Source organism: Scatophagus argus, chromosome 21, assembly GCF_020382885.2.
Source record: "Scatophagus argus isolate fScaArg1 chromosome 21, fScaArg1.pri, whole genome shotgun sequence".
Taxonomy (NCBI): domain Eukaryota; kingdom Metazoa; phylum Chordata; class Actinopteri; family Scatophagidae; genus Scatophagus; species Scatophagus argus.
Genome location: NC_058513.1, coordinates 17,445,385 through 17,470,953, shown reverse-complemented (window position 1 = coordinate 17,470,953; position 25,569 = coordinate 17,445,385). Strand labels below are relative to the sequence as shown.

At 44.0% G+C, this 25,569-nt stretch overlaps 1 protein-coding gene across 2 annotated transcripts; it reads right to left on the bottom strand.

The window, feature by feature from the left end:
- Positions 1–15: 15 nt before the first annotated feature.
- Positions 16–20,461, bottom strand: tbx21 (T-box transcription factor 21). 2 transcript variants are annotated; one of them, XM_046377254.1, is made up of 7 exons: positions 19,528–20,459; positions 8,846–9,000; positions 5,879–6,000; positions 5,372–5,530; positions 4,518–4,579; positions 3,916–4,202; positions 16–699 (listed from the first exon to the last, which is right to left on the bottom strand). In XM_046377254.1, the coding sequence occupies exons 1-7, from the start codon at positions 20,073–20,075 to the stop codon at positions 677–679; spliced, it is 1,356 nt and encodes a 451-aa protein (XP_046233210.1). In that variant the 5' UTR covers positions 20,076–20,459; the 3' UTR covers positions 16–676. The 2 variants fall into 2 exon arrangements, with proteins under 2 accessions (XP_046233210.1, XP_046233209.1); XM_046377253.1 differs by having other exon boundaries at positions 16–4,202; positions 19,528–20,461.
- Positions 20,462–25,569: the final 5,108 nt, after the last annotated feature.

Here is a 25,569-nt window from a genome sequence, read left to right as displayed (position 1 = left end):
AAACACAAAACAGGCGCATTTGTAACATGTAAGCTTTAATTTTGTGAATAAAAAAACAACAACAGTACAATACACAAATATGCCACCTTTAATAAATAACAGTTTTCCCCTTCAGAAATCATCGTTTATCTGTTTATGCATCGTATTTCATAAGCTCTTGTTGAAAGAGTGACAGGAGTTATTACTGCTCCCCGGACAGAGAAACACATGGATCACACAACAAAAAAATAACATGCTTGTTGCCCGCTCTGGTCTCCCGTCTTCGCTCCTCTACTTCTACATCACTCAGTAAAACCTCTGGAAACACAGTTCCCACACACAGTCTCTCACTGGGGGAAGTGTGTGTGTGTGTGTGTGTGTGACAAGGGGAAGCACAGACTCATGGGAAATGGAGGTATTAAAGGTTTAACGTCAGAGATTGGCTTGTAATAGCTGAGACATGCAGCAGGGGGCGTTCCTGAGGCATCTGCTGAGATATTTGCCCTCATGTGGATGCAGGATCAGCCACGCTAACAACCCCCCACCCCCCCACAGCACTTGAACTAAATAAACTGACATCATCCACCGGTCAGTGATCACATGAAACTTTGCTCTCGATGTTTCTGCGAAGCCATCACTAACTCTGAACTTCTTTTCTGTTAATTGCACTTGAAACGAGATTTGTCCACTGTGACCTTCAGTGAGAATCTTCAGCTTTTTCTGTGTCAACATAAACACACGCAAGCAACATTTTTTTTCCAACAGTTAATCATGTATTCATTCTGTATTCATCTTCAAATGAACACTTCATTAACATTTAAAGGTCTGAATTGTCAGACAGTTTGTCCTTTTTTATCAAGTGCTTCAGAAGATTCAAATTTGCATCATGTTTGTGATTGTCTTTAAATTCCAGTTTAAGTCCCAGTTTTAACACAACACTTGTGGAAAATCAGCTCAAATTCTTCGTCAACACCAGGAGCCTTTATTGAGGCAAACAGGTAACAAACCCGCCCACCAGCACCTCCACTGCTGACACGGGAACATTTTACATCCCGTCTGTTTGATTTGGACCAAAACTCAAGTGCTTTTAAGAAGGGCTATGAGCTTCAAGAGCTAGGCTAGCTGTTTATGCTAAGCTAACTGTCTCCTCTTCCAGACACGTCCGTCTCTCGTCTGGATGTTCTCACTGTAGAAGATGGTGAGTAAACAAACATGTGTGCAGTGTGGACTGCTGGTGCGTTTTCATCAGCTCGTTTCAGGAGTGCAGATTCATGTAAAAAATGAAAAAAAGACTTAAGTAACCCTGCACTGCACCGAGTGAGCGCCTGTCTGTCGCCCCAGGTGTTGTCTGAGGCCATTAGCACACCTGGTGAGGAATGAGGAGCAGATCTCTGATCAGCGCTGACTGCAGCCTCACTCTTCATTTCTGTCACCAGGCTGGAGGCCCAGGCTTCTGTCAGCCGGCGTCACAACATGATCAGGCCCAAGACCAGGGGGGAAATCCTGTGTCTGCCTGGTCACTTTGTGCTTCCTGTTTATCGTGACAGTGTCTGTTCACCTTCAGGTTCAGTAGCCGCTCTGAGTGACCCATTTTTCACACGTTGTTCTGCTGTTACTGTACAGGAAGAGTTTGAGGTTCGGAGAGATGAAGATGTTGCAGAGGAAAAGTCACAGACAGAAACAGACTTACTGAATGTAGTCTAATCTGAATACATGCGAATGTTTGTGCTCGCTGGGTGCAGTTTGTGCTGGTGTGTTTTAAGCTGTCACGCTTTCCTCTGCCAAAGCTGTTGTCCAGTTAGCTCGCAGGCTTGCAGACTGTGTGTGGTGACAGGAGGGTTTCCACACTGACTGACCGTAACAGAGGGCCCTCGTCACAGAAACAGATCTCTGCTAGTCTTGATTATGCCTGGTGCGAGGACGTGCAAATGTTTTATATCACTTGTCTTCAAATTACCTGAGAGTTCGACAGTGCAACAGGTGAGTTTGAGCTTCACCTGAAATGGGGAGCATTTTCTGAATTTTTGTGAAAAAAATGCTGCAACAGTGAGAGGACCATAAGGTAAGTCATAATTCAGTCATAAGTCATAAAAATCAAAAGCATAATTTTGAGATAAAAAGTCAAAATTAGGAGATAAAAAGTGTCTTTCTTAAAAGGTCACAGGCCTCCGTTGTATACAGATCGGATTCAGACCGATGCATTAACACATCTACCAGCGAGGGGCAGTTCAAAGGATGCAGCCTAATCGACTACCACCTTCGCGTTTTGAAGCCGCCAGCGTGCTTCATCACAGCTGTATGCAGTCACATATGTTTGGAAACAACACGGCAACTTGATCCACTGAAGAGGGCCGTGAGCTGTGGTGGTTTGAATTTATCTGCTTGTCGTTTTTGATGTGCCAAATTGTCTTTTTCTGTTTGGGCTACAGTCCAAAACCCAAATGTATGCAGTTTGTCAACACGTATGACAAAGAAAAACAGCAAATCCTCACATCTGACAGACTGTAACCGACAAATCTTTGTTGTTTTTTGTACAAAAACAAGGACAAAAACCACATGTTTCTGTTTGTGTGTGAGATATAGTGGATTGTAAGGACTTGCTACTTCTGCGCTGTGGCTGCTGATTTACTTAACACACACAGAGAAAAGGGTGTCCGAGCTGGGTTTAGTTAGATTAGCGGCTGTACTTCAGAACATGTGCTCGCTAAGCTCTCTTAACCTCCTGGCATTTGTCCACTTTGCACTGCGATGCTCCTCTGTCGCCACTGGTGGGCGCTCACTGCACTAAATGTGTTGGGCCAGGTTGGAGGGAAGACAGTGTGTGTGTGTGTGTGTGTGTGTGAGAAATGCAAATTCTGCTCCGAATCATCAGGGGAAATGAACGTGAGCATATTGTGGGAGTATGTGTGAATGGCTGAAGGTGAGAAGGAAGAGACACACAGAGGCAAGACAGAGCAAAAGAGACAGAGAAAGTGTTTGACGCAGTAAGAACCGACAATCCCTGCAGGCGTCTGTCAGCAAGCAGATATGCAGATCTTTTTTTTTTCACCCAAATCTCCAGATGTTTCAAAGGCTAAAGTCACAGGTCTGTTTGTCTCTGTGGTGTTTATGTGACCCCGGGGCAGTGTCCCAGTCACGTCCACTCCTGTTCAACGCTAACTTTGACAGTAACCTTGAAAGTTCCTCCTGTAATCGTTTGACACTTTGAGAGGAGACTTTATAGACTGTGTGGACTGATGTGACAGTAGATGAGGCTGCACGTTCTGTTGTGTGGTTCTGGTTTTTCTCTGAAGCAAACACTGTTCCAGCCCTTTATCGAGACTGACTGGACAGACCTCCACGTGTCCATGAGGGCGGTGCGGGAAGACGCTGAAGACACTGTGGTTCATGTGTGAGGTCTTCAGTGGGTGTAATAGCCATAGTAGTCCGCGTCGCTGTTGCTGTCCTTCTCGCAGACCTCGCCACTGCGTGGAGGCGGGGAGTTTTCAGTGCTGGATGTGTAGGGCGACACCTTCCTCTTCTTGTTGTTGTCCCCCACGCCGCCCTCGAACAGGCCTGAGTCGACCGCGGCTGCTGATTTCACGACGGGGGGTTCGAGCCAGGCGTCCTCTCCCACCACCTCCACAGTGTCTTTGGGCTTGTCTTGCAGCAGGGGCGGCTGCAGAGACTCGAGGAGTGAGGGAGGGTGCAGCCTGGGGTTGCCAGGTGATGTTGAAGACGATGAGGAGGATGAAGAGGACGATATGGGTCTAAACCAGCCCAGACTGGGTCCAGGCTTGCTGGTGTGGCTGAGGTATTGATGGGCGGGCCGGCTGGTGGTCCAGCCTGCTGGGGTGGCCCCTGACACAGACACGCTAGTAGATGCAAACGGATGGTCTGGGTAGTAGCTGAGGGCATGGTGGGCAGATGTCTGGAAAGGGAAGGGCTTGTACAAACCGTTTCCGGAGAAGTCGCCCTCGTAGGAGGAAGCGAAGTCGAGCCGGTTGTGGGCCACACCCTGCTGAGGTGGCAGGTACCAGCGGCTGTGAGGACCAGGGCTGGAGGGTTGGTCTTTGTGCTGCTGGCCCATACCGATGGGCTCGCGGCCGTAGAAGCGGCTCTGGGGCAGGGGGCTCATGTACTGCTCTGAGAGGTAGCCTTGGGGGTAGCAGCTCCCTGGCAGCAGCTGCTGGCTCTCTGTGGGGGAGGGGGTGAGGCGATCAGAGTCGGGAGGAGCGTACAGACTAGGCAGGAGGGAGGAGGAGGGGAAGACAAGAGAGTGTGAGAAGGGGAAAAAAAAATAGAAGGTGTTATTTCCTGCCCAAACCTCAAACTATCTATCAAACATCTCACAGCCCCTCACACCCTGCATCACTGCAGCATGCTCGAGCAGCACAGTAATCGCAATCGCATCTAATTCAATATTTAAACAAAGACACGAGCACATTTAACACCAGCAGCAACCCAGTCTCACCATTTATGGTGAGCAAATGCAAAGATCAAATAAAGATGTGCTGTTTTCTCTTCACAAAGGCAGTTTTTCTCAACAAATTACTTACGTGTCGTAATTGTCGCGGAAACCTTTAGCGAAGGGGTTATGGTCTATTTTCAGCTGAGTGATCTGCGTAAGGAATAGGAGGAGGAGGAGGAGGAGGAGGAGGAGGAGGAGGAGGAGGAGGAGGAGGGCAACGAGAGAAGGCAGGCACAGGAGAAAGAGAAAGAGTGAGCAACCATGCGAGAGAAAACAAAAGAGCAGTAAGAAGAGGACGCAACTAATTAATGAAGATAATATGCAGTTTCTTCTCTTGTTAGAAAGAATTCCTGATTTGAACGAGTATGCACTCATCTGTGTATCGTGATGGAATAAACATGATCAAACAGGGTGAGCTTATTGTGCTTTTGAATACAGCACATAATATGTCTGAACAGGTGCTAAAGATATGCTACACACAGCACACAGTGCAGAGGACTGAGCTACAGCACTCAGGTCAGCTCAGGTCAGCTGGCTCTCAGCTGAACTCAGCGCCTCTAATGTAATGCCATGCTTACACTTACAGTAGATTGAAGGAATGCAAATTAGTGCTTGTGAAGTTTTGATGCATGCATGCATTAACCAAAGCATCTATCTGAAACACGGCTCTGACATGAATCATTGAACTCCAGACCTCATTAAGACGGTGTTTCAGAAGTGATAGGAGGTGTTGTGCTGCTGTGACCTCATTATGCAGGCTGGCAATAAGTAAGTGTGTAAATGAAATGAAAACAAAGTAACAGATGGCTGTTTGTTAGTCCAAAATGGGACATAAATACAAGAGAGTTGAGAGTAATTTAGAATTTCTCCTCAGGCCTTGATCTGATTAAAGTTAAGGACATATTTATCTGTTTCGTAGGAGCTGTGGCGGATCTGACTTACATCTGCGTTCTGATAAGCAGTGACAGCGATGAACTGCGTCTCCGGGAAGACGAAGGTCTGAGCTTTGGACGAAAGGAAGGGATCCTCGGAGCCGTCCTCCTTAACCTCCACGATGTGAAGACGAGGCTGGTACTTGTGGAGCGACTGGAGGACGATCATCTGGAGCGGAAGACGCAGGTCAGGTCAGGTCAGGATGGGACAGGACAGGACAGGACAGGATGGGGTCAATGACATCCCATGTCCGCTATTGTTAGGCTATGACGTTTAAGATCTGCTTTTCTGAATTCTCGCCTTAATTTGATAGAAAACTGTAGAGAATCAAACAGGAAGCAACATAGCAACATTCCCAACACTGATCAGAAACATGACTGATTGGCAGGAAGACAAAACTTAAAGCAGCGGTTTTTAACATGAAGCCTGCATTTTGGTGTTGCACTGATAACCCAAATGCACACTTTAACACACACATGTGGGGGTTTCAGTCAGAGAACAGGAAACTGACAGTACCTGTGCCACGTTGTTGGTGCTGCCCTTGTTGTTGGTGAGCTTCAGTTTGCTGAACGACACTTCTTGTCTCATCCAGTGAGCTCCTGTGTTGGGAGAGTCGGGGTGCATATACATCCTGTTCCCTGGAAGTGCAAAAAGCAAACCCTGAGCAACTTTTGGAGCATTTTGAACGACATTTTTATTCTTTAAAGTCAAGAAAACCACTCGAAAGACAGTCTGAGTCAAACCTGCGTGTTTGTTCAAAGATGCAATCAGAAGGCAGTTTGAGAGTGAATGAATTTGAATGTAATCCCCCACGTTAACACACATCCATCCATCCATCCATCCATTTTCTATACTGCTTATCTGTCAGGGTCGCGGGGGGAGGCGGGGTTCACCCTGGACTGGTCGCCAGTCAATCGCAGGGCCAACACACAAAGACAAACAACCACACACTCTCACACTCACACTAGGGGCGATTTAGAGAAGCCAATGAACCTAATGTGCATGTTTTTGGTGTTGTGGGAGGAAGCTGGAGAACCTGGAGAAAACCCACGCAGGCACAGGGAGAACATGCAAACTCCACATAGAAGGGCCCAGACCGGGATTCGAACCTGGAACCCTCTTGCTATGAGGCGACAGTGCTAACCACTGCACCACCATGCCGCCCTACGTTAACACACATTTATCACAAAAATCTGTTCATTCGTGTTGTTTTTGGTGAAAAAGAGAGAAAAGAAAGCTATTTACTATTTCATTTATAGCTATTTCATGTCTAACAGCCCTTTATGTTTGATTTATTGCAATAAAAACTAAAAACAGCGTGGACAGTAAAAAATATCATGCAGTTTAATATTGTGGATGTTGCTGGCTGCCAGCATTTAAAAAACAAATCACTTTCATGTGGCGGGTTCGGTCTAATTACAAGTGGGAAGATGAGAAGCTGCTGCAAAAAACTCTTTTCCATCATATTTTACCAAAATAAAACACATCTGTGGTTGAAATGAGCAAATATTTTCTGTTACAGGAACCACATTGTTTTCATCCCTTTTATATTTGACGTACTCTTATTGCAGGATACAATCTCAACGCTGTGATTTCTCACAGTGTTACCACAATGACCTGCTAACCTTATGTGAACACACCACATAAGTGCAATATTAAATCTAATTGAGTAAAGTTGCTTCACCACAGTTTCCACAAGTGCAGCATATCAGCAGTCACCTTTCCACAACACCTGGCACATGTGTGACAACACCTTACGCTTTCTCTCATTTATATAATTGTGGTTAGTCTATCATCAATCACACATGCTATGTCGTTTTGGTTGACTTGCTATTGTTTTTTTCCTGAGGTGTGAACAGGAAGGAATATTGATTGAACCGAGAAACAGAGCACATTGATGGGAACAGAAGTGAGAAACAAAATCCAAGTTTTGCACAGAACTGCAAAAGAAAAGTTTGTCCGTCCACAAATCCGAACAGACGAGAGGCTTCGGGGAAGTGCAGCTGGTGACCAGCATGGATACACCCAGCCAGTCCAGACTGTGGAGAAACTGTGAGCAGCTGAACTGAAACGATCTGATCACGTGCAAAGCAATGCAGCTTTGGAAAGAAGGCCCGAGTGTGTGCCTTTGGGGTGGGCTTCCAGGAGGCTTCCAGGAGGCTTCCAGGAGGCTTCCAGGAGGCTTCCAGGAGGCTTCCAGGAGTCACAGTGCTTTGAAAACCGTGAGGGGGGTGAAACAGCAGCCTGGCTGATATTTCACAGTATTGAAAAGTTATGTGATCCATCCAACACTCTCTTCAGCTACTGACATGGCCTACATTTTCTAATCATGGACACTTTGTTTTCCAACTTCAGCATCTAAATTAATCCCACCTTCTTCATTTTTGTGTGACTTTTCAACAAGTGGTTTCTTTGAATTTTCCTAAATTTATAACTGGAAAAAAACCTGACATGTTAAAGCTGAAATGTGTCAAAATCTGACTGCACAGAGTGAGTGTGTGTGTGTGTGTACTGTGGTTGAACTGGGGATAAACCAACATTAAGCTTTTGAAATGTGTCATTAAGCCTATTCAGACTCAGCTTTAAAGAAGCACTTCACACTAAACCGAATGTACGGTGAGTCTCCTGACTTCAAGCAAAAGCAACATCAAAATGTCCACAGAAACCTCTCAGACTGCGTGCGCATCATGATGCACATTTTGGTTTCCCTACTGTATGCATGTAGGTCTGCTACAATATTGCTAAATAAACCACTTCCTCGAGAACTTCCGTGTAGCGTGCACTGAGCTGAAGGCTGCCTCTGGCTCTCTGGTTGACCAGCACTTGTGCTCATCAGCTGCTGTTTCGATCATCTGCAGCAGGAGGAAATGTGAGTGTTGTTGTCCATGATTTTGTCTCCTGGGGGTAAGTGGCTGATTTTTGAAAATATATCATTAATATTTGGGCAAAGTGTTCCAAGCGATGGGATGTTGGCAAACTGTGTACTCTGCTAATCATCTCTTCAAAAACTGATACGAAATGGAAGAAAGAGGAAAAAGACCTGCTGTTGGTGAGAAGGAAACACTTTTATATCAGCCGTCAGGTTCACATTCAAAGTTTTACTCGTGCAAAGGAGCGAAAGTCTGTCAAATAAACTCACAAAAAAGTAAAAGAACTCATTATATGGAGGACGGCCCATTTCAAAATAATATTCAGTATGTTGAATTATTGGATTATGATTATTCATGCATTAATGTGTTTAATGTTGCAAACAGTAAAATTGGAGCTAATTTTAACTAATTCATGATCCTGCAGAGTAGGTTTATTCATAATAATGAATCATAATTTATTTTCTCATTATATTGATGTACTAATAATATAAATCAAAATAAAACTTTATATTAAGCGTAATGGAGTAAAAATATTTTTCCCAGAGTAGAAGCAGAAGAGAAAATATGAACCCATCACTTTGGGTTTTACTGTGGACTCTGGTTTAAAATGTACCTGGCATGTTGCCCTCCGCTTTCCCACACTGGACCCACTTGCCACCCTGGTACCTCCAGTGGTGCTGGTCAGCCAGAACCACGTCCACATAGACGTTATAGTGGACGGACGGATCCAGAACACTGATGTTGAAGCTCAGGAAGGGGAACATCCTCCTGGAAATACACAAAGGGAAAGATTAATCACGTTAAAGAGTTTAGTCAAGACCTGCTCTAGCTGGAAAGTGCCATGGGACAACCTTTGCTGTGATTTAGCACAATATAAATCTAAATTGTGCAAAGACAAAACAATCCAGGATGCTGAAACAGTGACAGTGATGGCATGACTAAAACATGTCTGATAAATCACTGAGCTTTCATTTTCATTTCATTTTGTCCTTATTTGTTCAGCTAATGGCTCTTTTCAGCAGTCATCACTGTCAAAGACAAGCAGTCGAGTCCTCCTGGATGACACTCAGAAAATCCTTCCCACAAAGGACACTGAAGTCAGACAGAACATCAAATGCACAAACAAAGAGGACAAGAATGAAGTGCTCTTTCAGGACAATAATGAATGGAGGTAAGGTGAGGACATGATTCCAGTCTGGACCTCACAGCTTCAGCATTGTTCGCCTTCTGCTTCACCAGCTGAAGAATGGAGAGCAATGGATGAGAGGTGGAGGGGAAGGCTGACAGGGTGTAGGGGTACACAGAGTGTAGGTGAATATTTAATGCTGCTGTTAATAAAAGATGTCCCAGAAGCTGCTCCTGATTGCTGGAGCTTTACATGTTGAACTTATTTTGATCACAGCTGGTTTCAGCGAGACGGGGTAACCGGGAGGTCAGGGCGTCCCTGGACACCGCGGCCCGAGGAAGGTTAAACCGAGGCAAGAAGAACCTCACAAAGATGTGACATGGACATCGAATACAAGTCGAGACAAGTTTTATTTATGTAGTGCCAAATCATGACAGAAGTTATCCCGAAGAACTTTTGAAATAGACCAAGTCCATATTCTTTATAATCCACTTGTGATGGTCGAGAACGCCACATTCCTGTATGCATTAAACATTCAGAGTGCATGTAGTGATGACAGAGAGGCTCTTACTGCCTCAAGATTACTAACCCACTTTACATTACACAGGGCAAAGCACCATAAACGCCTCACCACATTAATATTACAATCAGGCCAGTCTGTCACACATTTGTCATCTTGTTGTGGTGACTTTTCATCTTGCAGTAGTTCAACATTATGGAGCTTTGTGCTAGAGGCTGAATGAGAAGATCGATACCACTCTCATAACTGTGTGGCAAATATAAAACTACAGCCAGAAGCCCGACAGAAGAAATGGATAAATTCAAGTTTGGATAGCCACAGTTGTTAGAATTCATCCTCTGGCAAACAACTTTGTTTTTTCAAACCCACAGCTGAAAAAATGTCATCCTGCTGGTGGCGCTACAGGACAAGGCATTGGTTCACCAAAATCGATGGGATTTATCCTCGGGAGACCGTGAATGTCAAATCAATCAAATACTCACTGAGAAAAGTGACCAAACTCCCGACAGACAAACAGACTGATGTTACCGCCTTAAGATCTCCTGACAAAACGCTGGGATGATCTTTCAGGTGCTGCTAGCGATTTCTCCTGTTCACACATTCAGCTACATTACAGCTACACCTCATGAACAGACAGGGCGAGGGACCGTCCAGCAGATGGCAGTAATACGACACTTAAGTATGCCAGCTGACATAAAACTCAACAGAAGAAGAAGAAGAAGAAGAAGAAGAAGAAGAAGAAGAAGAAGAAGAAGCAGAAGCAGAAGAAGAAGAACTGGAAATGGCAGGTAAACTATTTGTCTTATAATGTATTTGATATTGATCAACTTCTGAGAAAAGTAATGTTTTGTTTCTTTTTCATGGCTGTGGAAAGTAAACAAGCCGCCAATTCGTATATGTCATCAGCGGAGTCTTGTGATTGGTTTCCTCGCTCCACGTAATCATCTGTCACCAGACTGAGGTAACCTTTCACCTGTTTGCCCCTGCAATGTTACTGCTTTCATTCACACACAGCCAGAAACGAGTCTGGTGTCGATCTTGTTTAACTCTCAGAGAGAAATCACATAAACCAGTGAGCAATTTCTGTCAGTGCAAATGGAATATAATACACACAGTGTTTTCATTAGTGTTTTATCACGTGAAACTAAGAACTGCTGAGCCTTTTATATCTACAGAGGGAGTCAGTCCTGCCATGTTGCATCACCAGGTTTCTACAGTAGCCCAGAATGGTCAAACTCAGCATTGGCTCTAGACAAGGCCTTTTGTTGTGTGTTTTTCATCGCCACTAAATCCTACACACTGCACCTTTAAATAGAAACAATCTCCACTGTATCCAAAGATCAGCAGATGAACCACTGAATGGGGATCCATTCTTAATCCTCATCCAGGCTTGGTGTTTGCACGTGAACGTGCACTGCAGTCTGGGTCTATAGGAGGCCGCCCGTGTGTGGCTGGTATTAACAAATCAGGGCAACATGTTTGACATCTGGCCCAGCTGTTTTCGAGCGGCCAGCAGCACCTGAGGCTATGGAGCATTTGTAATGAGTGATGCTCTCCGTTTGATTTGTTCTGCGTGAAATGTGAGTTTGCCTGCAGTTCGTCTGCAGCACAAGTCAAATTGCAGCCTGCTGTTGTACTGAATGAGGGGTAAACGAAAGAAAGTTTCGAGGTATGGAAACTTTATAAAGTGTGTGGCTTAAATTAGTATATCAGCAAGCAAGGACTTCAGAAAAGAAAAGAAAAAAACCTTCCTTTTCAGAAACGCCTTCTTCTCTCTTTTCTAAAATGTTTAGGCGTGGGTGGAACAAGTCGATAAGATCAGTACAGTATTTTATCATTAAGCTATTAATACACAAAAGCAAGAGTTGAACTTAGAATAATTGAAGGTGAACTATGTAAAGCATGTCCAGAAAATGCTGTCAGTGCTACTTAGATAAATCACAAAAATCTTCTCTGTGTGGAAAGTTATCTCATTTAAATTCAGTGCGTCCTCCCTTGAAGCACTTTGGCCATTTAGTGGTGTAAAAACAAGCGAGGTGTGTGAAGAGACGATGCGTTCGAGGCCACTGTTAGCAGGCCACTGGGACACCTGCAGGGCCTGTCATTGCTGATGAGGATTTGGGTCGTGTTGCCTCGATGTGAGCACACACACTTTTAAAAGAGCCAATTAAAAATGTATTTGCCTCACACGGTGAATTTGTGAAGCTCGCTGGTATGACCGTCAAATTTTAAGACACAATGCTGTTAATAAAACAGTTTTAGGCTGTTTGATTTAGGTAACGTTCTTATTCCACATCTTGCCTTTAGACAACATTTCAAAGCTAATGCAGGTATTTCTTTAAACATTTTTCCTACGTTTATATAAATATATATAGATTTCTGTATTTGGTTGTGTGTGTACACACACATTGTAGTTTATCTTCAGTCCCACTTAAAAGGTCTTGCTGCCACAAATACTCACTAGTGCACCAAATGTGCGTCAATCGGCTGCTGAAAATAGTCCCCAACAAAAGCACCATTTCCTCCTGTCTGAGTAACATTTGATTAAAAATTGCACCGACCTGCTGTTTTAGGAAATTATTTGGCTCTTTTTCTTTTCAAATGATCTCTTGGCTGCCCAGGCTGTCGCTGCACACATACTATAGTAATGCTTTACTGCAGCTAATGTATTAAAGATGCTGTAAAAACAGACATCTTTTCGTGCATTTTTTCATTGAGTTTGTATTTTGCATATTTATCAGATTTTTCCAAAATGTTTGGTCGGAAAATTTGGTAAAACGATAGATTAGGCATCACGCAGATTTTGCATGATTCTAAAATAACCTCCTTATTGCTGTTTATTGATAATAAATGAGGAAGTTTGAAGTTTGAGGAAGTTGGGCGGTAGTTTGACACTTGTTTGACACTGACATGCCTGCTCATAAGCAGTTAAAGTCTTACTGAAACATTCAGATGTATCCTGGATTGTGTCTTTAAATGAAGGCTCTTAATGCTTGTGGACTGAACACACACACACACACACACACACACACTTTTTACCCTTCAGCGGTAAGACAAAACCCTGCCATGAGCAGTCCCTGTTGGGTCTTTCTGGCTACATGGTGAGTCCAGTTTAACAATCAATCATAGCTCTTGCTGAAACCATATCGTGGCAGCAGCTCTTTAGTGGCCTGCAGAGAACAGGTGAAAGGGCTCCTCTTCCACTGCAGTCTTTAATACAAGTGAAAACAGAAACTTGGCTGTTCAGCATATGAATGGATCAACCCACCCACACTGTATGAGACAAATCTAGAAAGTAGGTGAGTAGTTATCGTTTTTGCTCCACTGATATTGCCAATTGATTTAAACTAAAACCTTTTATAGGAAATCAGAACTCGGTGACGGGGGAATCCGTACAAAAACACAACACAGAGGACTATTTGCATGTGGGGGCGGCGCTCGCGTTGTTGAGTTCACCGAGATGAGCTAAAACACACACACACGCACACACACATACAAAAACATGTTAGCGTGGACGTGCTGTCAGTGTGGTGGCAATGGAGTATACAGTAGCTGTGCTGCTTTGTGACTATATTGACACATGCAGGGTTTTTGTTTCTGCATGACAGTTGAAACCACAAGGAAATAACTCTCACTGCTGCATTTTAGAAAAGGCTCTTTGCAGCAGACTGATACACAAATACATGGACTGGCATCAGTGGGAGTCAAACCTGCAGCTCGCCAGGCAGACTTCCTAACCGGCCTGTCACCGTGCCACTCTGATTCACTGGAAAGGTGACAGTAATGATGCCTGGCGCTCCCTCAGCCTCATCCAGGTGTATACGCACATGACTACTCATAACTGTAGTCTCTTTTCAGACAAAATACCATAGAAACAGATATGTGGCAAACCAGCCAGTAATACAGAGACGGTGCTTGTGGTGGTGACATTTAAAAAAACAAAATCAAAATAGTCTGGATGTTGGGGAGAGAGGAAGAAGGGAGGGGCGGTGAGTTTGGGTAGACAGAGGGCACAGGAGGGGAAACCGCGGGGGGGAAACAGAGGTTAGAGAAAGGGAAAAGGAAAGAGCAGAGGGTGGAGTGAAGGGAGGGAGGGAAGGAGGGGTGGAGGATTTGTCCTGGGGATGCAAGGCAGAAGCTGGAGAGGAGAAGAGGAGCTGGATATTCACCGGGGAGAGGACTTTTCTACATGAGCGCACCCGCTGATTCATCCGGACAGGAGTTCAGGTCCAGTTTTTGTCACCGTGCGTACGCTCGATCATCTGTGATGAAAACATGCCAGTCTACAGCTGCTGCCGGACACTCCTGCTGCTCTGCTGACTTATTGCAGAGGAATTCGGCCACTACACGTTTTGAAATTTCAGTTCTGTGTGTCATGTGATACTGTTGATTTCACGCTGCAAGGCTGGTGCTAATCTGTATTTTTCTTATTGTCAAGAAATCCTGTGAAAGAACCAAATCCAACATGTTAGTGTGTCTCTCAACACCTTAATCTTCCCTACACTCTCCGTGACACCTCAAGTAACACACTGAGGTGCTAAATTTTTATTGCTAGTTTCAATAATTCTGTCTTTTAAAAAGTGGTCAGTAATAAGAAACAGCTGGGCACGGTGGTTTTTATCAAGCGTTACTCACAGAGGAGGAAACAACGCATTCGTCGGCGGATTAATGCACATTTGTTTCTCTAGTGGGTATTTCCAGCAGCAGGTGTGTGTGACATCGAGTCAAAATAAACTACTGAGTGTATTCATTTAATTAGAGGAACAAGTCAGCCAGTGCAGCACTGTGACTCATTTAATGGTTTTAATAGTTTGTGGACAACAATGGAGCTCTGTGGCACAATAAGAAACATCAGGCACTGATTCAGACACAGACAGGATGTTTAGTTTTAGATACATACATAGATAGATATACTTTATTGATCCCAGGTTGGGAAATTACAGCGACGGGAGCTGCGGCTACAGGCTGCCATCTGGGACGGCGCCATCTTGATTTCTTGAGTTTTGGTTTCTTCGGCGAATTTGTTGACATAAAGTAAATCAAATAACTTAAAATGTGAGGGAATGGGCTTCATATTTGGTTTTTGATTAAATGCACAGCAGATTAGCAGTTTATTTTTCACTTCGCTCTGCCTAAAATTTTGCATTAAACCACTTGGAAAGAAAATATAAGGAAGCTTCAGGTGAAAAACGAAGGCGTCGTGGCCAGCGGGGGATGGGCCTGAGACTCGAGTTGTGGACTCCAGTTGTTAAAGGAGGATATTTAATCGGTAAGAGGAAGCACTCGTTGAGCTGTATGAAAATATTGGCACTAGATGTTTCTGCGAAAAGCTGCATACATGCCGTACGCACACATAAACAGCTGAACAGGAAGTGACAAGTCATACTGTCAAAACCTTGAAACAGTCCCACTTCTGCTTTCAGACAGAGAGAGAGAGACGATTAACACACAAGGCCTCCACACATTCCTCCTTAAACATCTTTCAGTGTCCGTAATGAGAAGTTTCATTCTTAAAATTGTTCTTTGACACGATTATTTAGTAGTTTAACATTGCTGCACTGACATGTGTGCAGCCGCGCTCTGCAGGGCGGGCGCCCACTCTAATTTCCTTGGTGATGTGAAGTGATCATTTCCAAAATATAACAAACCTACATTGGAAATAATCTTGATTATTCAATAAGTATAAAATGTAAATGACATATTCATATGTATATATTTTTTTTTACTTTACGTAGCGATTAAGATTTTATATATAGAGAGTAAAAGTGCAAATGTTGAAGGTCGGATGGCACTTTTTTAAACTCCCTCCGTGTGTTGATTATTGTGATAATTCTGCTTTTCTGCAGTAAGGGAACTCAATCCTCAGCCGCTCATAGCAGTACTTTGGAGTAAGTACCTACAGTACTATTCTTGGGAGCAAAATAAATCAAAGAATTATTTCCTCTCTGAAAAACTACCAGACATCAGACTGATACGGTTTGGACTCAGTGGAGCAGAGAGAGCACATGAGCATGATTCCTCTGAGTGTGGACCTTTAGCTCTGCATTATTTCCCTGAAAGATGTTAGTGTGTTAAGAACTTAGTCACTCTTATCTCCTTCTTAGAACACACACACACACACACACACACACACACACTGTACCGTATGGTCAAGCAGAACCTCATTTTCATCCATTAACAAGTGATTAACTGCCTTTGAATTTTCTTGCAAAAAGTTTCACTTCATGGTTTGATGATTTACAATTAATTCAAATCAGTTCATATTTAATTTTCCAAATGTATAAAAAGCCCCATCACATGAATGTGCTTCTTGGAAACCAAAGCAGGGAAAAGTTTGTCCTCCTGACTCAAGTCTGAACTCCCCCCCAGGTGTGGGATCAGCACGATGGTCAAATGAATGAAGCAAAAAAAGAAAAGATTCACTTTCTCTTTTCAGTCTTAGTCTCACATTTTTATTTTTACTAGAAGAAAATCCCATTATTTTGCATTAAAAAAAGCCTCTTTGTGTTTGGAAGACGTGTTGCTGTGGACCTCGACGCCGTCGCCGGCTGCCAGCAGCTCTGTGCACTCTGCCTTAATGCATCAGTCAAACTCAGGCTGTGCAGGCCCTGAAATGTTATCAACCAGATCAGCTAGTGTGGTGGTCTGAATTTAGCTCATGAAGGGTGCAGATGAATTCACCACCCCCACCCCTACCAACACCACCCCCACCCACCCCAGCCTCTGCTGCAGGCCGTGAAAATGCGTTCGAGGTTTCAAAGCCGAGGTGTGGTGCACGAGCCGAACTTCTGAGAGATCTGTCAGGCTGTACGCCGAGCGTCGAGCGCAGGCTGAAGAAAGCAGGAGAAAAGAGAGAGAGAGAGCCTAGTCTTTTACTTCCTGAACTTCAAAGATGCCTCACCTTCTCAGCGTGGCCATCTAAAGGCTCCGTGGTGTTTGACCCTACCCTGCACTTTTCTCTGGAGCTCCTCTCACCCTCTCTCTTTCTTATAGACACCAGGGTTTTGATTAACATTGCAGTCTCTCGGACTTCTCTCGAAAATCACAGCAAAATTACTGTGGGCGCCTGAACCCGAGATGAAAATTTAAGGAGGGCATCGCCTCTGATATTGAAAAATCGGAAAACTTTTTTTATTTCCTCGGTGCAGTTTCTGTGCTGGGCTCCTCCAGAATCTTGCAGGAGTTTTTTGTTATGTTCTTTAAAAATAAAAAAAGTTTTTCACCTGAGCCTCTTCATCGCTTGCAGCTCTGCGTGTGAGGGAGGGCGTTAACACAAAAGGGTGAGAACATTTTCATCGTCAGGACTTGAAATTTTCTCAACATGAGGTTTGTGGTTTCTGCACGACATTGAAATTTTCTTTTTGTCTCAGGTGGAAGGATAACACCTCTGTGCCCGTATCACCGATCCCTCTGTTAGGGCCCGTAGTATTAACACTTTGGTGGGGAAAAGTCTAGTGTGTGTGTGTGTGTGTGTGTGACCTTGTCTTTGCTTTAGCGGGTGTTGAAATATTGTGTTTTGAAATAAAAATATATCAAAGTATTTCAATTACATGACTCAATAGATAACACAGAGTGTGTGTTTCTAAACAGCAATCTGCCAGGACTGCTTATCTCAGATCACACACACACACACACACACACACACACACACACACACACACACACACTCATACACATACACACTTCTTAAAAATAGGAAAAGAACACAATGCACTTGTGACACAAACTACCTGAAACTTTCTCTGCCTCCTCAAAAACTTCCTCTCTCTCTCTCTCTCTCTCTCTCTCTCACACACACACACACACACACACACACTCTAACATTTCTAATTAACTTGACAAATGTCTCAAACAGTCCTTGTAACTATAGAATTGGTGTCACAAAGTGAGGCATCGAAACGTCTTTGCATCATCAGCGTCGTGCACTTTTTTGTTCAAGTTTGCACTAAAAATAAAAACATTAAAGAAAAGTCAAGAAACCACCTCAAAAAGGTTTTCGTGATTTCCATTTTCTGCGCACTGAGAATAGCTCTGAGAGCAGGTGTAACCTCCAAGTCAACTGGAAAGTAAAGAAACCATGCAGGTCAAAGGGGAATATTTTACAAGACTGTAACTTGCAGCTGCTAAACTGAAATCCTTCTTCTAAAACTGTGACTCCTCCTGGTTTCCAGACTAAAACACAACCACACAGAACAAAACAAGAAGCTTAAAACATGAATGTGAGGTTAATTTTAATTCAGGGGACTTCAGTGAAACAAAGCTGTCAGGCAGGGCGAAGTCAGCAGAAATATCAGCGCTTGTTTTGTGTGCCATGAGAAAGCTGTGGCCTGAAACCTCCTGTCAAACACAAGTGTCGCATATTAGTGAATTAATCCCCATCGACGTGGCTGCGTGTGAATGCTCGGTGACCCATCAGAGGGGCCCGCAGCGCCGTCTCTTCCCTCTCAGGTCAGCAGCCTCCCAGACGCGTTTACATGTTTGTTTTTTTCTTTTTTTTTTTAAATCTCATTTTCAGTTTTATCGCTTCTAAAGCCGCCTACTCCAGATATCGCGTTGAGGTTTAATTATCTCACTTATATCACCTCTCCTTGTAAAACTCCTTTCATTTTGAGCACAGATAAGACTTCAAAAACTGTCTGATTTGTCGCTGGTTTGATGTGGAGCCTTTTTCATATTAAATTGACAAGAAAGGGAGAAGTTTCTTATGTTTGACGAGGAAAAAATTAAATGAAATAATCGATGCCTTTGGGGAGCAAAGCGCTGGGAATAAGAAGTTACCCGGTGCCCTTTAATCACGACAAAAGGGGTCACATTTAATTGATTAGTCAACATCTGGGGGTTAAATCCCCGCCGCGTTAACGCGAGGAGACCCCCGTGACTGCAGAGATCAGGCTGAGGTGTCTGAATGTTTTCCAACCACTCAGCCTGCAAATGATATTTTGCTCCTCTTCGTCGTTTCTCTGGCTCCGGAAAGACTTTTCCGCCCGAAGCAAATTTTGATTTGCTCCATTTTATTTTTCGCAAAGAAATGACAAAAGGTGTGACAAAAAATGTGTTTTTAATTTTCCAGCAGCATCCCTCCTTTACAAATAAATTACCGTATGACGATTGTGCGTTTTAGTTAATTTCTGTTCACACGTCAGTCATGACTCTGTCCAAATTCTGCGCAGCAAAAAGCAGCAAATTTCACCAGATAACGAAGCACGTAATATTATCAGTATATGCAGAGGTCCTTCTCATCATTATCCCAGCTAAAAAGCCCAAACTGCCGACAGTTTGTCACCTGACCACTGAGGTGTTGATATCCTGTAGTAAACAGAAGCTAAAAGATTAAACTGTGACGGCCAGTTGGTGGTCACAGCAAACCAGCATGACAAGGCAAATAAGGTGTCGTTTGTTTCTCAGAATAACTGACTTTATGTGAAATTGTGAGAAGTGACTGAGATGTACTGATATCTGCCAGTCATCAAGGGAAGGCTCGCAGTGAGTGAATTAGAAATTGTGTGAAAACCAAAAGGACGTCGGCGCGTAATTTGCAAATTCTTTCCCTTTTTCTCTGCCCATTAAAGTGAGCCGCCAGCTTCACCTGCGCTTTTTATCAGTGCAGGAAAAATAAGTGATGTTTGCTGAAGGTGCCTGTCAGACTTACCTGCCCTGTTTGGTGATTATCATCTCGGTTTGGAACTTGTGGAACTTGGCCCATAGCGGGTAGTTATTGAGCAGAGCCTGAGTCTTCCCGCACACCTGTAGCCCAGGTAAAGGGTAGAGAGGCGCCCGCTGGTAGCCGTGCTGAAAGCTGGCCGGGTAATTCTCCGGGGCAGGAGAGTACAAGTCTTTACCGCCCGGAGGGAACCCGTCTCCTGCCGTCGGGATGTAACCCTGTCCAGCTCCACTTCTCGGCGGCGACCGCACGCCGCCGTACGGGCAGCTGCTGAGGCTCTGTGCGTAAAACCTGCCGGGCTGCGCTGCGTAACCTCCCACCGCCTGGTCCGAGTGGTACGGCAGAGCCAGCGCGTCCTGCCCGCTTTGAACCGAGTCCGGGTAGTAAAACCTCGCGTCCTGAATCCCCATTTTTAACTCGGCTAGATCCTTGCAGCCGCGGTGGAGGTGATTGCTGATGTCGTTGTTCTTTCCGAAAGTTTGCGTTTCAGTCCCATTCAACATGCTGAGGTAGAGGTTGCCACCTATGCCGCCCATTTGCAGCCCCGCGCTCGCTCTGTGCGTAATGTCATAAGGCTCCGCTCTGGTGTCCAGTTGAAAAAGAGCATGTGCAATTTAAACAATAAATAAATAAAAAAAATGGCAAAACAGCGCAGTGTGGACTGTTATCCTCAGCTACTCACAGCGGACTGACATGCCACAAACTTCAGAACTCGATGTGTCGGTGGGTCAGCGCCTGTAATTTCAGATACCAAACCATCCCGCACACAGACACCAGACTATTTGAACATAATTTATTTCAAATCACCCCAGCGGACGATTGTCTTGTCTTTTTTGACGTGAGGAGTAGTCAGTGAGTCAAACACATGCTCAGATGTCTAACCTATGATATATACATTTTGTAGGTGGGTCTGAGGCAGATCGAGGCAGGACGTGATAGGCTCCAGATATGAGAGAGCCATCCCCTCATCACGGAGTAACTGAGCCCACACCACGCACGCTGCCCTGTGGGAAAAATACTCACGCTTTAAAACATGTTGGACACCAGGCCTACAGTGTAGACACTACAGGAATTATTAAAATGATGCAGGAAATAACATTCACCCAAAAATAACTGCTCTAAAACTGCAGCTGAATGCCACCAACTTCCTGCTGGGATTGTGTTTATTTTCTGCACACATGAATAATTCATGTCCTTCTGATGGGCCTGTTGTGGGTATTAAAGTTAAAGATAAATCCGTTAATTCGTTAATTAGGCCAACTGTTTAACCGTAGTTCCCTAATTCTGACCGAGCACCAACAATTCACATACAGACATTGAATGCACCGTAACAAGAAGATCACTGACTTCATGCATTTTCTTATCGTTTTAAGAAATCTGATTAAGTTCGAGCTCATCCTAAAAAACACAGTTTGACTTTTGCTCGTCTAAAGTTGACGATTATTCGATAACAGGAAAAAACGGTTTTATGTCATTCGGTCAAAAGTGAAATAAAATGCTGCCACTTCTTCCCTGGCGCGGGAATTTGGAGCGTTTTTAAATGAAATCAGTGATTATTTCTTTCTTTAACCTGACGGAGTAAATGTTTATGTTCTGTTTGAATCGTGAAACAAACTGCAGTTTGTTTTGTTTTATGACCGAGTGGTCAAAATTAAATGGCTTTAATGGTCTTATTAGACTGGCGGTAAAAAGAATCCAAAACTGAATATTTGTGATTTTATATTTATAAATGTTTGAATATAGCAAACAAAACACTCAGTTTTGACAAATTTTGACAAATTTTGAACCGATTTATTTTTTTGGTTCAGGTGGTGATGATCCTCCATCCAAAGATGAAGCTCATTTGCTCTCATTATGTTTCTCACTTTTTCTTTTATTTGTTAAAGATGCCCAGCTTGATAAAAAAAAATACCCTGTAGATATTCATGTCAATAGACTGACCAAAGCCATGTTGTTGTTCGAGTGAAGAGATTGTTTCTTTATGAGCTGTTAGGACCCGTTTCTCAAACCTGCCCACTTCTGAAGTGACAAAGTTTTACTGTTCCACAGTCATAACAGACACGAGAAGAAGATCCAAGCTGAAAAATGGCAGAATGTTCTTGTTACGGGCTTGTATTAGGCCAACATTATCTGCATGTTTAAATGGGTCTTAGTGTTGGACTGAAACAAATTGTATGAATTCAGCATTTTGGCATTTGGGGCAGCAGAACACCTCTGAAAGCTCCAGTTTAAGGTTTCAGTCCATGTCAGGTATTAAAATTAACTTTCACAAGCACTTCCTGTGATGTCAAAGCATTGTGTTTTGCTGTCACGTCATTCGGTTCAAGTCTGGATGAAACAGAAAGTGTTTTGTCACACAGCAGCAAAATTCTCCGCTCTTTAAAGCCTTTTAGTGGCTCGTCGCAGGTCAGCCAGTCCCGATGGAGAATCGGCTTCATGCTCACAGGTGAAAGAGGTAACCCTGAGGTATAAGCAGCTGCGTTTGTGTGACCACACACACACACACACACACACACACACACACATTAATAGATGTAAGCCCCCCAGTGCAGGTATGACACAGTTATCCCCCTTGACACTGTCACTGCTCTAATCCCACTTCCTGTGTCTCTCCTAGCAAGGTGAGCTCATAAGGGCGTGCGCTGAAGTCATCAGTGTTGACACTGGTGGCGAGAGGGCCTCAGTGTGAGCGACATCGTGGACGCCACGGCCAGCCAGGCGTGTCCACCTCCCCCCCTCCGGCAGGAGTCACCACTTCCTCTGCTCCCCCCTGCTTCCGGCGAGAGCCTCAGGCCATCACCTTGTGAAGCACAATCAGCTTTCATTTTCTCCTGGCAGTGTTATCAGCAGGTCAGCTGGCTCGTGTAGGCATGAGGCAAAACACGCAGGAAACAGGAAGAAGCATTTCTAACTGTGACGCGGGCCCACCCTGACGAAGCACCTGAAACATTTGGGATTATCAGTCAGTCAGGGTGAGCAGGAGTTATGAATTGTGGATTCTATGTGCAGACGTGCGCACTGCAACTGAACCCTGATGTAAAACCTCGACGGCTGTAAAAGAATGTAGTAAAAGCCGTCGTGGTGGGCTTGTACACAGCTTCTGTGGGCTGACAGATTTAGGTGTGACAGATGGGCACACCAGCGGATGTCTCAACATGTCTTCATTAACAGTATCGCTCAGTGGCTCAGTTAAAACAGATGATACTTTGTGAAAAGGAAGATGTGCTGATGATTATCAGATTGAATTACACCTTGAAATCACTGGGTGGTGTAAAATATAACTGAAATCTGAAAATGATGAAAGTTTCAGTCCCTCTGTAACGGATGACAGTGTGGATTCCCGGCTGACATTAAAGGCCTCAGCATGCTTCAGATGAAGATCTTGACAGAGTCATTATGAACTTCTCTCGAGTTTGCTTTTGCTAATGTTGTGACCTTGTCGATCACAACGCAGCCACGCCTGCCCACGTCCTGCTTTATTGTCTCGGTTACTCTAAATGGAAAATTAGAAAAATGAATAATGAAGTAATAAATCAAGTGAGAAATAGGGTCAGTTTCTCATTAGCTTACATACAGTTTGACTTCTTTTTGAAACCAGTGGTGTCGCCCCCTGCTGGCCATTAGAAAAAAAATGCAGGTTTAAGACATTTCTTCATTGGTTTCACCTCCAGTACCCACTTAATTCACTGGAAATAGATATAAAAAGAAACCATATATTAAATATGAAAAAAATGTTACCTGTGAACACAATCAACTCACTCTGGAGAGGGCCTTGTTGCATTATTTGTAGTCATCGTAGAGAAGTGTTAGACGTGAAGTGTTCAGTTGGTTGTAATCTGCCACTTCGCCACTAGATGTCACTAAACCCTACACCCTGGACATTCACGGTTAACGAACGACTGTGGTCGCGGTTAAAAGAAGCCAAAACTGAACTTTGGTCCGAAAAGTCAAACAAAAGTTCATCTGCTTCCTCCCTCTGCTGCCTTTGTGGCTCGATAACATGATTTAACTTCCTCTTTTGCTCCCAACAAACAGGAGTAGCTTTTACTACAGCCATTAGAGGCCTTTGTCACTTGAACATAAGCCCGTCTTTTTTTTTGCACATTGTCTGACACAGCTGATGCTCTCGTTTTTCTTGGGAGGACAGTGTTGTATAATGACCTGCTGTACATGTGTTTGGACTACATGTGAGTTTGTCTGAGGCTTAGTGAAACCTTAAGTCAGATATAAAGTTTGGATGTTGACACCACTTACAGCTTGTTCCCGCTGAACCTGCACGAGAAAGGCCCACCAGCCCCCGTTTGAAACCTGAGGAGGCTCCATGTTGCTCTAACTCATGACCACAACGTTCACTATGTCAAACTCATATATGCTTGTCGTTAATATGCGCTTCCTATGTACTGCAGCCACAAGTGTCTGAAATGAAACCACCCTCTGTCTTCAAATTAACAATTACTGTTGTGTTTTTATTTTTCTTATATTTTTGTTATCCTCCTTGCTTGCGTTTAAAGTCAGCTGCACTTTTTGGGTGCATAACCCGTCGGCCATAAATATCCGTGTCTTGACATCCCGCCGATGTGGGTGGGCACGGCATGCCTGAAACAGAGTTCACAAATCAAATCCAATGTTCAGCCTTGGCATTCATTTCACTTGAGCACCAGTTTGGCGCTTGCAGCAAGCAGACTAATTAAAAAATATGACGTTATCATCACACGGAAGAAAAGATTTATCACTAGCTTGCCAAAGAAATCTACTCAGCAAAACTGATATCATGGAAACATTTCTTAAAAAATGAAGACATCCCAAAATCCCAACTGCGATAACTAGGATTCAAGGAGCTTTTACTACAGCAGGACGCTTCAGAAATCTGATGCTTTCAGGCAGTTGTTGAAACATAAACAGTCTCAACAATCCCTCATATTTATGCTGCAACCTCCTTGAATGTCCCAGACCCCTGGCTGGGAGACATCAGTATATTATTTGGGGATTTTTAAAAACAATATGAACTGAATTGGTGTAGACCACATCAACATGTACTGTATGAACATTTGGTAACAGCCCATGATTTACAACATCAATACTTAACGTTTCCTACTGGTACCTAAATGGGGACACAGTGGAACAAAACGAGACTGTGGGCAATGAGGGAGTAACACAAGAAGGACGGGGGGGGGGGGGGGGGGGGGGGGTGTACACAGCAAGTATGCAGTAAGTTCTTTATTGGTACCTGATTCATACAGTGAAATTAACCCACTGTGTGTTTTACTGGAGGTAATTCTGTTTCTACACCATGCTGAGGCGTTGACAAGTTTACTGAAGACCGTGATAAAAATGTGATGAAGCCTGGCTTTAGCTTGGGAGCAGGTGTTTGGGCACGGTGAAAAGGAGGAGTGAGGATGTTCCTCATAATCACCATGTAAACGTTTCTCATTAGGCAGACTTAACCGGAGCTCAAGACTCTCCAAAGTGGCTCCTGAAAAACGTCTTCCCGTCTGAGGCTCGCTGGTTTGTAATCAACGCGACATATGTTTATTCAAATCTCCGCACGGGGTGTGAACGAGGGCTTCGGGAGGCACCACCCACGGAGGCTGTGAAAGCAGAGGGTGGTGGAATTAAGTGAGGAAGGAGAGAATGGAGAGATCTGGTGAGTGAGATAGAAAAGATAGCACTTATTGCTCAGCGGAATTCACACTCGATAGCTCATGAACTCTTGGTGAAGTGCAAATGTATTCCTCAGCAACCCAGAAACAAACAAGCTGCCACTTCCTTAGCCTATAATTAGCTGGTAATCAATGCTGGGTGGGTATCTGTCCTGTCAGACATCCATCAGCCATCACGGGGCAACACTAGACCTGCAGCTGTACTCCCAGGTCTCAGATGACAATCCAGCATAAAGAAGATTAAGCTATGTTTTCGGAAAGGGTTCCCGTCTTATCTGAGCTGCCTGAAACAACATGTTGAAGTACAGCTAGGTCAGCTTTGTTTTCTTATGTTAACTTTAAGGATGTTTAATAAAAATGTAAGAAAACG